The following is a 12,448-nucleotide window of genomic DNA, read 5'->3' on the forward strand; positions in this document are numbered from 1 at the left end:
AACTTTTGTCATGAGCTATTAAGCTTTCCTTCGCATTCAATTAAGATGGGGAAAACTTTTGTCGTGAACTATTAACTTTTCCTTCACATGCATTTGAAATGTGGAAAACTTTTGTCGTGAATTATAAACTTTTTCTTCGCCTGTGTTTAAAATTTGTAATATTTTTGTTAAAATACCGTACATCCTGTGCCCAAGTTCAGGAGTTGCCATAAAGCCATTATGGTAATAACCGGGAGGGCACATTGCTATACATTGTTTAATATTTTTGTTATATTTTTTGTTAACCGTACATCCTGTACCCAAGTTCAGGAGTTGCCATAAAGCCATTATGGTAATAACCGAGAGGGCACATTGCTTTACATTGTAATATTTTTGTTATGAATTTGGAGATTTTCTTCAACGTGCGCTTTAAAATATCGAACACTTTTGTCATGAATATGGAGATTTCTTTCAACGTGCTTTTAAAACTTGGTAAACTTTTGCATTCTTTTGGAAAAATGAACCGACCCTATTTTTCCAAAATAGAAAAAATAATGATATTGAATTTGCAACTGAACAAGTTAAAAATTAATGTATTTGTAAATTAATCCCAAAACTTGATGAATTCAAAATATCACAATGGAAATGACACAAATCATTATCAATAAAGAGGAAAAGGTCTGGTGCTTCAAAATGTCACAAATTTTTAAAATCTTGACCTTCTGCGATTTTATTTTATTATATACTGACTTGCTGACCAGGACTGACCCATATTCTTTGGAAGGCCTTCCTGTAGAACAATAAATAAATTTTGGAAATATACCTTTTGCTATTTACGATTTCATATTGAACAATTAAAAACTCTAACATTAAAACAATAACTCAATAATGTATAATTAGTTAAAGTGGATTCTAAATATTGCCATCTCATTGTTTGATACTGAAGTATGCTTGAGTTTTTTATTCATTCAACATGACATTGCGAATAGGAAAAGGTCTGTACTATACTTTTCTTCCTTTTTTTCAGTATTTTTAGCTACACATGATAGTATACACGTTTTTTTTTTTTAAGAAACTAGTTTTACCAAGCAGCCTCAATGTTTCTTAAGAAATCGGCCTTTTGAGCCTTAAATGTTTCTTACTTGTTTCTAAACTTTTTGACATAATCAGCCTCACGGAGGGCTGGATTGGAAGGCTCTTAAGAAAAACCGAATTAAAAAATGTTATTTTCTCATTCTCAGCCTCAGCATGTTTCTTACATGTTTCTTAGTTTTTAGGCATTCTGAGCCTCATGTTTCTTAAAAGTGTGTTTCTTAAAAAAAAAAACGTGTATATGCCAAGAAAAATCCATCTCTCAGAAATTTTGACATTTTCCTTGGTTTATTGTAAAATTTTCTCCATTTTGTAAAGTAAAGGTGTAAGGTGAAGCACGACGCTACAGATCAAATCTGTGTTTTGACTGGACTCACCAACCTTTATGATTATAAGGGTACAGTCTGTTTATTGCGATTGCGACAACTCTTTTTAAATTCAAGATGCCCTGAGAGTCTTTAGTGTTTTCATCTTACTTTAATATACAACTTATAAACATCACATTTACGGCTTGTTTTTGTCACTCTCGCCTCTCGCATGTCTTTGCTATGCAAACAGAGTGGAGGGACGGAAGAGTTCTGAAACGCGCGCAACCCCTTTTATATTGATGCTATCGTGTGTGCGTACCTTTAACTATCTATCCTTTCAACTGTCTATAAGGCAGGGAGAGGGGAAAAACGTTTCGTATCTCCGAGTCGCGCGACACCAAAATATTTAGGGGATAAAATACAAAGGATATTCAGCGAAAATGGTAACTCAAATTACCTCCGTCATATTAAATTTGACGTATACGTCAGAATGATACGAAGAATGAGTGAACCCTCCGTGACCCGTGACGTCAATATTTAGGAGATAACAAACGTGAAGAACATCCCGGGAAATGATAAAACAAATTACCTCCGTTATAGTAAATTGTTATATTTGAATTTATTGCAAAGCGAAAGTGATGCCATTATGCTTCCTATCCCGTTTGACGTCACGGCGATAGAGATATCTTGACACTGATTGGTTCTACAGATTCGTTGTCATGGTTTCAGTTTATCATCAAAATGGTTATTCTCTTTTTTTCTCTCCGAATTTGGCTGAATCGCAATTCTGAGAAACTGCTTGGCTGTTTTTTTGAATTTTTATTGAGTCATTACTTTCTGTTATCATCATTACAATTTACTATAATTTGTCCTATTTTTCTTGGCTTCGATCCTTGATTGGCATCGTTCTTTTTTGGTCATTGGTTTGGTTTCGACTTTCATTACAATCAAATCGACAGCAAAGAAAGAAGGCACTGCTGCTGGCCTGTTATTGTTCATTGTTTGGTGGGTCTTCAGATCAGGGAAGTCAATTTTAAAATTTATTGTGCTACAAATTACTTCTCATTTTTTACATTTGGTCTATTCAAGTATATCCTCCTTGCTTGCCTTTCTGTTTAAAAGATACCGTATATTGAAGCAACTTTTATTTGCCATTCAACCGAATTAATTATTTTTTGCTACTGTAGCCGTGTTTACTGTACTGCAAAATTGATTATTTTAATAATATGTCAGCTTCTCCAGACAGAATTTGTCCAACAGGGCTTACCAATTTTGGTCGAAATGTGTGTTGAACCATCCTGTGTTTTTTCAATTCTGTTAAGGACCCTGGGCCTGGCCGACGCACCGGACTATAACGAACACTGGACACGCGAAAGTCCGGTGTAAAATGAGAATTTTTTTACCACCGGACAATCTCTACACCGGACTTAAGGAAGTCTCGGATGTCCGGTGGGTGTCGGAGAAGGATATTTTTCCACCGGACAATCAAAACACCAGACATGACCAGTCCGGTGCGTCCGGTGTTTCTTAATTTTTTGTTTCGTAAATGTCCGGCGTCCAAAATTCCCTGTATGCAACACCGGACTGACACCGGACGAAAGGATACTCTTTGCCACCGGACAAATACACCTGACAGTCCGGTGCGTCGGCAGGGTCCTTTCTGTTATTCAAGCATTGTATTCAGTTGATGCCTTTCGGAAGTTTGCGTTTTTTTAAACCACATGGGCCCTTTTAACAGCTCAATTTTTATATTGGTGTTAATAACTGATTATTCAACTATTTCAAAAGAAGTTATGGAAGTCTTATACCCAATCAAGCCTTTTACTTTGGTGTTTTGGCACTTATTGTCAATGGGAAAATAGGTACTAAAAAAGTGCTCTAAAAAGGGCCCCACAATAGGAAAATGTGGGCTTTTTAACAATAGGCTGCTTTAATTGCCATCCCTCTATGAGAATCATTGGTCAGATAGACAAATTCCTGGGTTTTTAGCTCTGATTTAGATCATTTTCCGAAACACATGCAAATGCTAAAATTTGCTCCTAACCGGCCCCTACAACAGCTAGAATTTTGGAAAAAGATCTTTTTAGGGTCCTATCATCACTACTGTTAACATCCTGTGAAAATTTCGGACCTCCAAGTTACCCCAATCAAAATTTAGCTTTTATGAAAATGCCAAAAACGAAACAATTAAAAAATATGTCCTTAGATAGTCTGGAAACATTAGATTAAAACAGTCCCTTTTCTCATTTTTGTTTGCATACTTTTCAAATATGGAAAACTTCTGTCTTGAACTTGGTACCGTGAAGTCTGGTAACTTGCATCAGTGGAGGGAAAATTACATAGCCATCAAATGACTGACCAATCAAAGCAGCAAAATTTCAAAACAAATGAACTACGCAGCTCAGCTCGCAGATCTACTCCACCATTTTTGTTTTGATTTAACTTTGTATTTTAAGGACTATGCATGTTTGCCTCTACTGATGGAAGTTACCTGATCTCACGGTATATAATTGTGTTTTAAATGTTTTTTAAAATTATGAAATTTTCCTTGGTTCATTTTATGATATCCTCCTTTTTGTAAAGGTGAAGCGTGACGCTACAGATCAAATCTGTGTTTTGACTGGACTCACCAACCTTTATGATTATAAGGGTACAGTTTGTTTTTATTTTCTAAATTCAAAATGCCCTGAGTTTGTTAGTGTTTTCATCTTACTTCTTATATTGTTGTTTCTTTAAACTTTTTGCTATTTATTTTAGAAAATGAAAAATAGAACGGTTGAAGCTTCATCTTTCATCAATCAGTTCCATCAATATGCCATAAACATTTTGTTCAACCACCTTCACTTCAAGATAGGCCACCATAGAATGAACTTCCTTTTATAGGATGAACCATATTCATGTGGCTTTCAGCCTTGCACTCCATCGCAGAGGCTAATCAATTTTGAGATATTTTTACTAACTAGCCCAGAGAAAAATTTTAAACCTTTATTATTTGAATGCATGCCTTTTTAATACTCAAATATAAAAAAATTAAAAAATTTTAACTTGGTCATTAGTCAAAAAAGTCATTAAAATTGATTAGCCTCTGCGATGGAGTGCAAGGCTGAAAGCCACATGAATATGTTTCATCCTATAAAAGGAAGTTCATTCTATGGTGGCCTATCTTGAAGTGAAAGTGGTTGAACAAAATGTTTTTGGCATATTGATGGAACTGTCAATGAGAGATGATACTACACTGACTACAGATGTCATTTATAGAGAGGGACTTTAAAAAAATTGCAAATGACAGAATGATAGGATATTCGGAAAGACTAGAGCGAATGTAAAGGAAAACTGCAAAAATGTTGTATACAGTGTTTGTGTGCCTTAAATGTTTTGCTTGCAACTTGCGAATTGAGGAGGCTCTGGATCGCTTCGCAACTTTTATACATATACGGCTTGTTTATCTGTAAAAAAGGTTTGATAGAGGTCAAATAAATAAGACATTCCACGGCTAGCTATTTTTCACTGCTCTCAAAATCTGAACACATTTTAACAAAATTTCTAAAATTTCACTAAAAACTTGGCTCAGGATGAATCATAATAAGCATAAGCTATGCCTGGATGTTTGAGAGCTTAAGCATACTACACGAGCCTGGCCAAGGTGGGGCGTACGGGATTTGCGATTTCCGAAATACCGAATAATTTTACCAAAATTTCCGAAATTCGGTTGAAAAAATACTTGCAATTCCGATACCGATTTTTTGGGTATTTTTCCTCGTTTTGACTAATTTTTCATCAAATTTGACTTTTCATTATTAATTCCGAAAAAGGGGGATAAAAACTTTATAATACCGAAATTTAGAAACAAAAATTCATGGATTTTCGATACCGAATTAACTTCAGAATTACAAAATACTGAAGGAATTTTGTCCGATTTCCGAAATTCCGAAATACCGTACGCCCCCCGCACCAAGAGGCATACACTTGCTTATAAAAAAACATGTACGCGTTTCGGATAGGAAATTAGTGGCGTCATTTCCCATCCAAGAGTTTCCTTTCATGAGATAAACGTCTTTTCGGACGCTACTATATTCTTGCCTTCGATTACGTAATTTTTTCTGTGACTGGAAAATGTCATTTTTAAGTATTCTTATGATCGATATCAAAGGCTTTGTATAATACTGTCTGAACACCTCCCCTTGCCGTCTTTAAGTGAGATTTGTCAATTATTTTTAGAGCAAAATATATATGTGAAGTGTCCATCTATCTTCTTTCAGGAGATTTGGATATATAAATAGTGGAAAAGTATTTGAAATATTTCAATAATTCCCTCTCTGGTTCTCTATCTCTATTTCTACTTACTTTCTTAAGAAATTTCTCCCTGTTGCTTTGTTTCAATTTTTAACTAATTTATCGAGGGTTTCTGACCTGGACTTTAAAAAAGATTTTGATTCGAAAATTTCCCATCCAAAGACATGTGGCCTGTTTTGTTTTCACACAACCACCGTATTAAGAGTAAATTATATTACTGAAATTTAAAAAATATCATGCGTGAGAACAAAAAAAGCACTGCATTCAATCCGCCATTCTAAATGCCGTGAAAATGTTAAGACTTCTCTTTTTATTGCTTGGGTTTTAAAGTGGTTCATGACCTAATTTGCTATAACTATGTATGGATGCATACTATAGGAATGGTATTAACCTTGTTTTGTATAGAGATTAGAGATCAGCCCCCAAAATGGAGCCATGTGATACCCAGTAAACACACTACCTTCTCACGGACCGGATGAGCTGGCGTTTTTACAAAATCAGCTAACTTTTAGTGTTAATTTTACCAAATACCTTATCGGTCAAAACTTAGTCGGCCTTAATTTTAGTCGGCCTTAATTATTAGTCGGCCTTAGTTTTAGTCACCTCGTCAAAATTTAATCACTTAGGGCCGACTAAGCGGTTATATTTACAGTTAATTTTGCCCAAATTTTTAGTCGACCCTAATTTTAGTCACCAAGCCAAAATTTAGTCACTTACGGCCGACTAAGTTTTGGCCGATAAGGTAGCCCCGCGCGGCTTTTCTTCTCCTACGCGCGGAAGTACAAGCCGAAAAACCATGGTGGTTTGTTTTCTCGTGTTTTTTTTTACAATGTATGAAAACAAAGACTCGAATATGAAATCCCCATCAAGTTTTATTTCGTTATTTTTATCCCCCAAACTTGCTAAAAAAATCCTTCCTAGTCTGTGCGAAGGGTGTGTAAACAGCAATGAGATTGGTTCAGATTTCCTAAAGGACGGACTACTTTACAGAGATAATTGATTTTGAGCAAATATTGAAAGTTTGCTCGATGAGCCAATGAGTCTCTTATAAATTTTAATTCAAAGCCACCCTCGTTTACGAATTTCAATAGACGATATCGGCTATACATAAAAACTCAGATTTGACCCCCGAGAATTCCCCACAATGCTTTGTGCGGAAAAAAATTTCACGGTGAAATTTTTTCCGCATAAAGCATTGTGGGGAATTCTCGGGGGTCAAATCTGAGTTTTTATGCATAGCCGATACCGTCTATTGTATTAGTGTCTTAAGTTCAAATTTATTACTACTACTTTTTATTACTGCTCTTTCAAATGATATTTATGAACATTATCAAAATATAATAATTATATAATGAATAATACGTCAATGAAATGAATAGGATCATAAAGTGCTCAAGAAAATTCGAAAAATTTGAGCGAAATATCAAGAATTAACTTACAATTGCAACACGCTGTCACAATCCTCAGACAATGCTGTGTATGACTGAAAATATCTCTCATAAAATCTACAATAATACACTGCATTTCCTGTTGATTTGTCCAGCATTAAACCCCTTGTAGCAATTGTAAGTTAATTCTTCTTTACTCGATACAATGAATAATGATTATACGAATAATCGTCAGCCGTGCAAAATTACTCGAATCTGATTGGTTTAGAGGAGTGCGATTAATCGTTAATTGCACTATTACCACTTTTTGCACTCTTCGGCGGGGGGACACTTTTGTCCCCTTATAAAATTTTCTCTTTTTCTAAAAAAACTATGATTTACTAATGATTATTTACTGATGATTATACGAATAATTCTTCAAACTTCACCAGATTCACCATCATCTTTCAGCCCCCATTTGACTTTCTTTTTCAGACACGTGATATAATCTTCTGGACGTTTTTTATTTTCATCAGGATATTTTCAAGCTTACTGAAATCCTCGTTCGTTAAATTGTCAAAAAGATTGACATCCTGGATCCAGAAATGGGGACAGTTCTTTATTTTAACTGCATTAATAACATCATTCAAACACATATCAAAAAGTGTTTCAATATGGTTATCGTTCCATCGGGCTGGATCTGTATTCTCCAAAGTGTACATGAAAATTGTCTTCATGTGATAAGATTTAAAGTTTTTACAACACTGCTTTAGAAAATCTTTCCCAATAATTTTCAATGCAATAAAACATTTCCGTGCTACGGGCGATATCAATCTCGATAACTCAACTTCGGCTAATGAAAAAGAGTATCTCCATGTAACTCCTTCCATATCAGTCACCTGAGATTTTGGTACAAAATGAAACCCCATATCAACAATACGATGAACGTCGGCGCTTGGAGGCCACTTTCGAGTCCTCACCGGCCAATTTGAGGAAAATGGCCACTCACCTGGGCAAGGTATTCCGAAAGTTAAATCAGCATAAAAGAACTGTTTTTCCAGAATGTGATAATTGAGGCATATTGCAGGTCCCTTTTGAGATATACTGCTGTAGCCTCCTACTATAAATGTATTCGGAAAAGCACCATAAGGGCGAGATTCGAAAGAATCAAAGCCGTCAATTACGCGGATATCAATTTTCATTACAGCCTCTTGGATTCTTGTTTTTACTTCCTTAGCTGAGATGACTGAACCAGATGAGTCATGAAGTTTTACAAATCCTGGATTTAAGTTTACTGATTGAGTTTCAATACGGATATCGCAACCATGATTGAAGCTTGCTCTCACTGATGCATATTCGATCAAAAAGTCATGATCACTCAATATTGCGTGTCGATCATGCGCATTAAACCTGGTCATTCCCCAATACTTTCCATCCACGCTAGATAAAGGTACTGAAAACCTCTCAGCAACGCTTCCAGTCAATATGGGAACTAAAACTGTTGATTCTTTATGAAACACTTCCGAGACTTCTTTCAACAATGGAATCAGTAATGGAATCAGCTTCGATTCTGATTCTTCTTTATTTTGCTCCAATCCAGTCATATCTGGAATATGTTCGTCTACAATTTCAAGCTTTTCATTCAAAGTCAGCTTACTTTGTTTTGCGCGTTTTCGACAAACCAAATTACAGAAATAGTTCAATGTAAGAAGTAAAACCAATGCAATTAGATACATCGAACAATTTATTACCAATGAGATTTTATATGAATAAACATCCAATTTAGCAGCAAAATGAAAAATCGGTAACAAAATGATCACCATGAGTATTAACATTATTATAAGCAAAATATTGTAATAGACAATAAAGCAGCTCACTTTTTCGATCGCCAAGGCCTGCCAGATATTGACTTTGAACAACTTCAGTTCCAGTAATATGGATAGGAACATCAAGACGGAGAAAATGCAACCACATTGAGCAAGCACATTCTAAGGAGGGGAAAATATTAGGTATGGTAAGAAAAGCGTTCTGACTTAAAGAATACAGTGGTGTCTCCATAACTCAGACACGCACAGGTAACGGACATCTATTCGAGATATCGAGTAAGACATTGTTACACATTTTTTTTTTTGATTTTAGAACCCAGTTTATAAGAACATTCAGGCTGAAAATCGTCGAAAAATTAAGAACATCGTAAGAACATGCCCAGCCTCAGATTGGAAAAAAATGACAAGAAACCTGAAGAAACTACAATTTTTTCCTCTTTTCAAGCAGTTTTAACCGAACTTAGGGATGGATTTTCTAGAATCGGGAGTCAAAATATTGTCCAAATTTTACCAATTTTAAGTGCTCTTTATATTGATTGCATGATATTATCAATTTAGAGTAGTTTGAAAAATTAGGAACGCATTTAAGAACATTTTAGTTTTAGGCTGAGAATTGCTAAAAAAAATAAGCACATCCAGGCTCAGCCAAATTTTAGGTGTTCTAATAAAAAAAAATGTGTAACTGAATAAGGGACCAGCAAACTTGCTCGAGTTAAGGAGACTATATTCGAATTATAGAGGTTCGAGTTAAAGAGGTTCGAGTTAACGAGACTCTATTGCATAATTTAGGGATTCTTGACTTCTGGCAGATTTTCAAACTTAAACTAAAGTATTGACTAGGTTTTACGTGCCGAGATGTTAAAAATCAAATTTCTTCGATACTGCTATCTATATTTTGCTAACGGGGTTATCTATGGCGCGCCAAAGCGGAAATAAATACTATCTTTCATTTCGCGACACTATCTTTCATTTCGTAACACTATCTTTCATTTCGCGACACTATCTTTCATTTCGCGAAACTACCTTTCATTTTGCGACACTATCTTTCATTTCGCGACACCATCTTTCATTTCGCGACACTATCTTTCATTTCGCGACACTATTTTCCCAAAAAACATTATCTTAATTGAAACGATACTATCTTTTTTACAGGATACCATCTTTATTGTGGATATCGAGAAGTGCCATCGACAAAAAAACATTTCATTTTATTTTTTCATTTTATTTAATTTTTTTAGTAGAAAAAATTAAATTTAGAGAAAAACATTTAACTTTAGAGAAAAAAGAGAATTTTTTTTGCCCGATTCCGTGCGTGCATACACGAAGTCCACCGTCTGAAAAAAAAATTCTAAAAGAGCAAAACTTTTTGGCCCGATTCCATCCTCCCGTGCACACTTGCAACTTTCGTTTCCATGCTTCCTGGATTTGTGACTTTGTGAAGCAAGACCATCAGATGATTTTTTGCACATAGATGGTTGACAAGGAACCAAATTTGTTGAAAGAAAAAAAAATTATTTTGGGCAAATTTGGGCCAAAAACGACCCAAAAAAATGCGGTTTTTCAGGATTTGCTCAATATTGAATATAGTACAGTAGGTAAAATGTTTTTTGATTTTTTGCATAAAAAAGTAGAGTATCATATCATAGGTAACGGTTGAGTTAGATTTCGGTAACAAAAATTAATCTACATAACAAAATCTTTTTATTACCCTTTTTTTAAGCATAACTACTCAATGTTCTTAACTAAATAACTCTTCAAGAAATGTATTAATTTTTTTTTTCTAATATTAAATTTTTTTCTCTAAATTGATAACTTTTCTAAATTTAATTTTTTTTACTAAGATTTGCCGTGGCTGATCTGGTATTTCGAAGTTTTTAGTTATTTTGCTTTTGGCGGCCGCCTTTTTAAGAGACGGCCGCCAGTTATAATCCGCGGCCGCCTTTTACAAAGAGCGGCTGCCTATAATACTGGCGGCCGCCTTTTATAATAAGCGGTCACCCTTTTCCTTCGAAAAAGGCGGCCGCCCTTTATAACTGGCGCCCACTCTTTATAACAGGCGGCCGCGTTTTTTATCACATTTTTCATAATCTGGTCTGTGAAATACAAGAGTCGTCAATGTTAATCGCGTGGTATGGATAAGATTAGAGTGTAAATATATATAAACAGTATAATATACAGTACTGTAATCGAGATAATGTTTTTAAAGCCAAACATCAACTTGGGTGTTGAAGTACAAGTACAAGTGTACACTCACCACATACATAAAATCACATGGGTAGTTACCATGTTTGTTTATGCCAAAAGCAAAATAACTAAAAACTTCAAAATACCAGATCAGCCACGGTAAAATAATAACCTTGTGATTCGGTCAGCAGCACCCAAACAGATTAGACAGGCATTGTAGGGAAAAGTTACCCCTTCCAAGCGTCAAACCAAAAATAAAAACATCAAATATATATATATATATATCATTTCCATTTTCAAAATTTAAATACAAGCTGTTCAACCTGCCGGTAAAAACTTTTGCAAAAATTTTTTTTCAACAAAGCACAAGCAAAAAAAAGAAAAAAAAAGAAAAAAGGTATATAAAATAGATCAAAACCTTTGAAAAGAGGTATATGCACCCAAGGAAGTAATGTGCCAAATTTGAAAAGTCAAGGGCTCCAGGCTGCCCAAATGANGTTATCTGTCCAGTTCATTTTTATCAGCATATACGTTTTTTTATAAGAACAAACTATATCAGAACATACAGGCTTCGTTGGCCAAAATGTTAAGAATAAGTCAAGAACATTTTAAGGCTTTGTGGATTCAAAAACACCCTATTTCTTTGGAAAATGGTCGAAAATATTAACAAAATGGTTTAAGAACATGTTAAGAACATTTTCATGCTTAGAACTCAAAAAGTAGAGAACATCCTTCAAAAATTCTGGATGTTCTTATAAAAAACGTGTAGTCTACTGTAACTTACATAAAGATATATTACACCACCGTTCAGTGTATCAGCGTCATCGCTATCCAAAGCTGAAGAGTTTGTTGTGTTCGTGAAGTTCAGTAGAAGATACATTTCCTTGATTTTCACACAGTCTATCGACACAAAAAGTATGTATAAGAAGAGATAATAGTTCAACTTCTTTCTTTAAACTCTATAGGCCTCTATACTTAAATGCAGTAGGCAAAGAGATAATAGTTCAACTTCTTTCTTTAAACTGTATACTTAAAACGGCAAAAATGCAATCATTCACATTATTTTTCTCTTTGTTTATATACGAGAGGTGATTTGTTTGTATAAAAAATTTCAAAGAACTATTTCAACATTCTATAAAGTAAAATATAATGTGTAAGCAGAAAGATGATGCAATGCTAAATTGTTATGACGATTTTTCTATGACCGCTGGCTACTGAGAATTATCAGGCATGAAAACAGTCGATTCATCTCTTTTCATGTTAATACAAGTAGGGTATAGTACCTATTTAACAAAGAAGTAGAAAAAGCAGGGTATATTACCCATCCCGAATGCTTTCGGAGGGCTCATATCTATCTATCTATCTCTATCTGATAAAGACAGAACCAAGTTGTAAATAG

The 12,448-nt window shown here is 34.7% G+C and overlaps 1 protein-coding gene across 1 annotated transcript; it reads right to left on the minus strand.

The window, feature by feature from the left end:
• Window positions 1-6,972: 6,972 nt before the first annotated feature.
• LOC136807029 (uncharacterized) lies at window positions 6,973-12,097 on the minus strand. The gene is made up of 2 exons (XM_067063598.1): window positions 11,834-12,097; window positions 6,973-9,027 (listed from the first exon to the last, which is right to left on the minus strand). The coding sequence occupies exons 1-2, from the start codon at window positions 11,927-11,929 to the stop codon at window positions 7,531-7,533; spliced, it is 1,593 nt and encodes a 530-aa protein (XP_066919699.1). The 5' UTR covers window positions 11,930-12,097; the 3' UTR covers window positions 6,973-7,530.
• Window positions 12,098-12,448: the final 351 nt, after the last annotated feature.

Source organism: Clytia hemisphaerica, unplaced genomic scaffold, assembly GCF_902728285.1.
Source record: "Clytia hemisphaerica strain Z4C2 unplaced genomic scaffold, Clytia hemisphaerica genome assembly, whole genome shotgun sequence".
NCBI classification, from domain to species: Eukaryota; Metazoa; Cnidaria; class Hydrozoa; order Leptothecata; family Clytiidae; genus Clytia; species Clytia hemisphaerica.

Excerpts from the sequence above, each read along its gene's own strand:
- LOC136807029 (XM_067063598.1), bottom strand. The coding sequence starts at position 11,929 with ATGTATCTTCTACTGAACTTCACGAACACAACAAACTCTTCAGCTTTG. Across the intron at positions 9,028-11,833 it reads GTGGTGTAATATATCTTTAT|AATGTGCTTGCTCAATGTGG; the intron begins GTAAGTTACAGT and ends TCCCCTCCTTAG.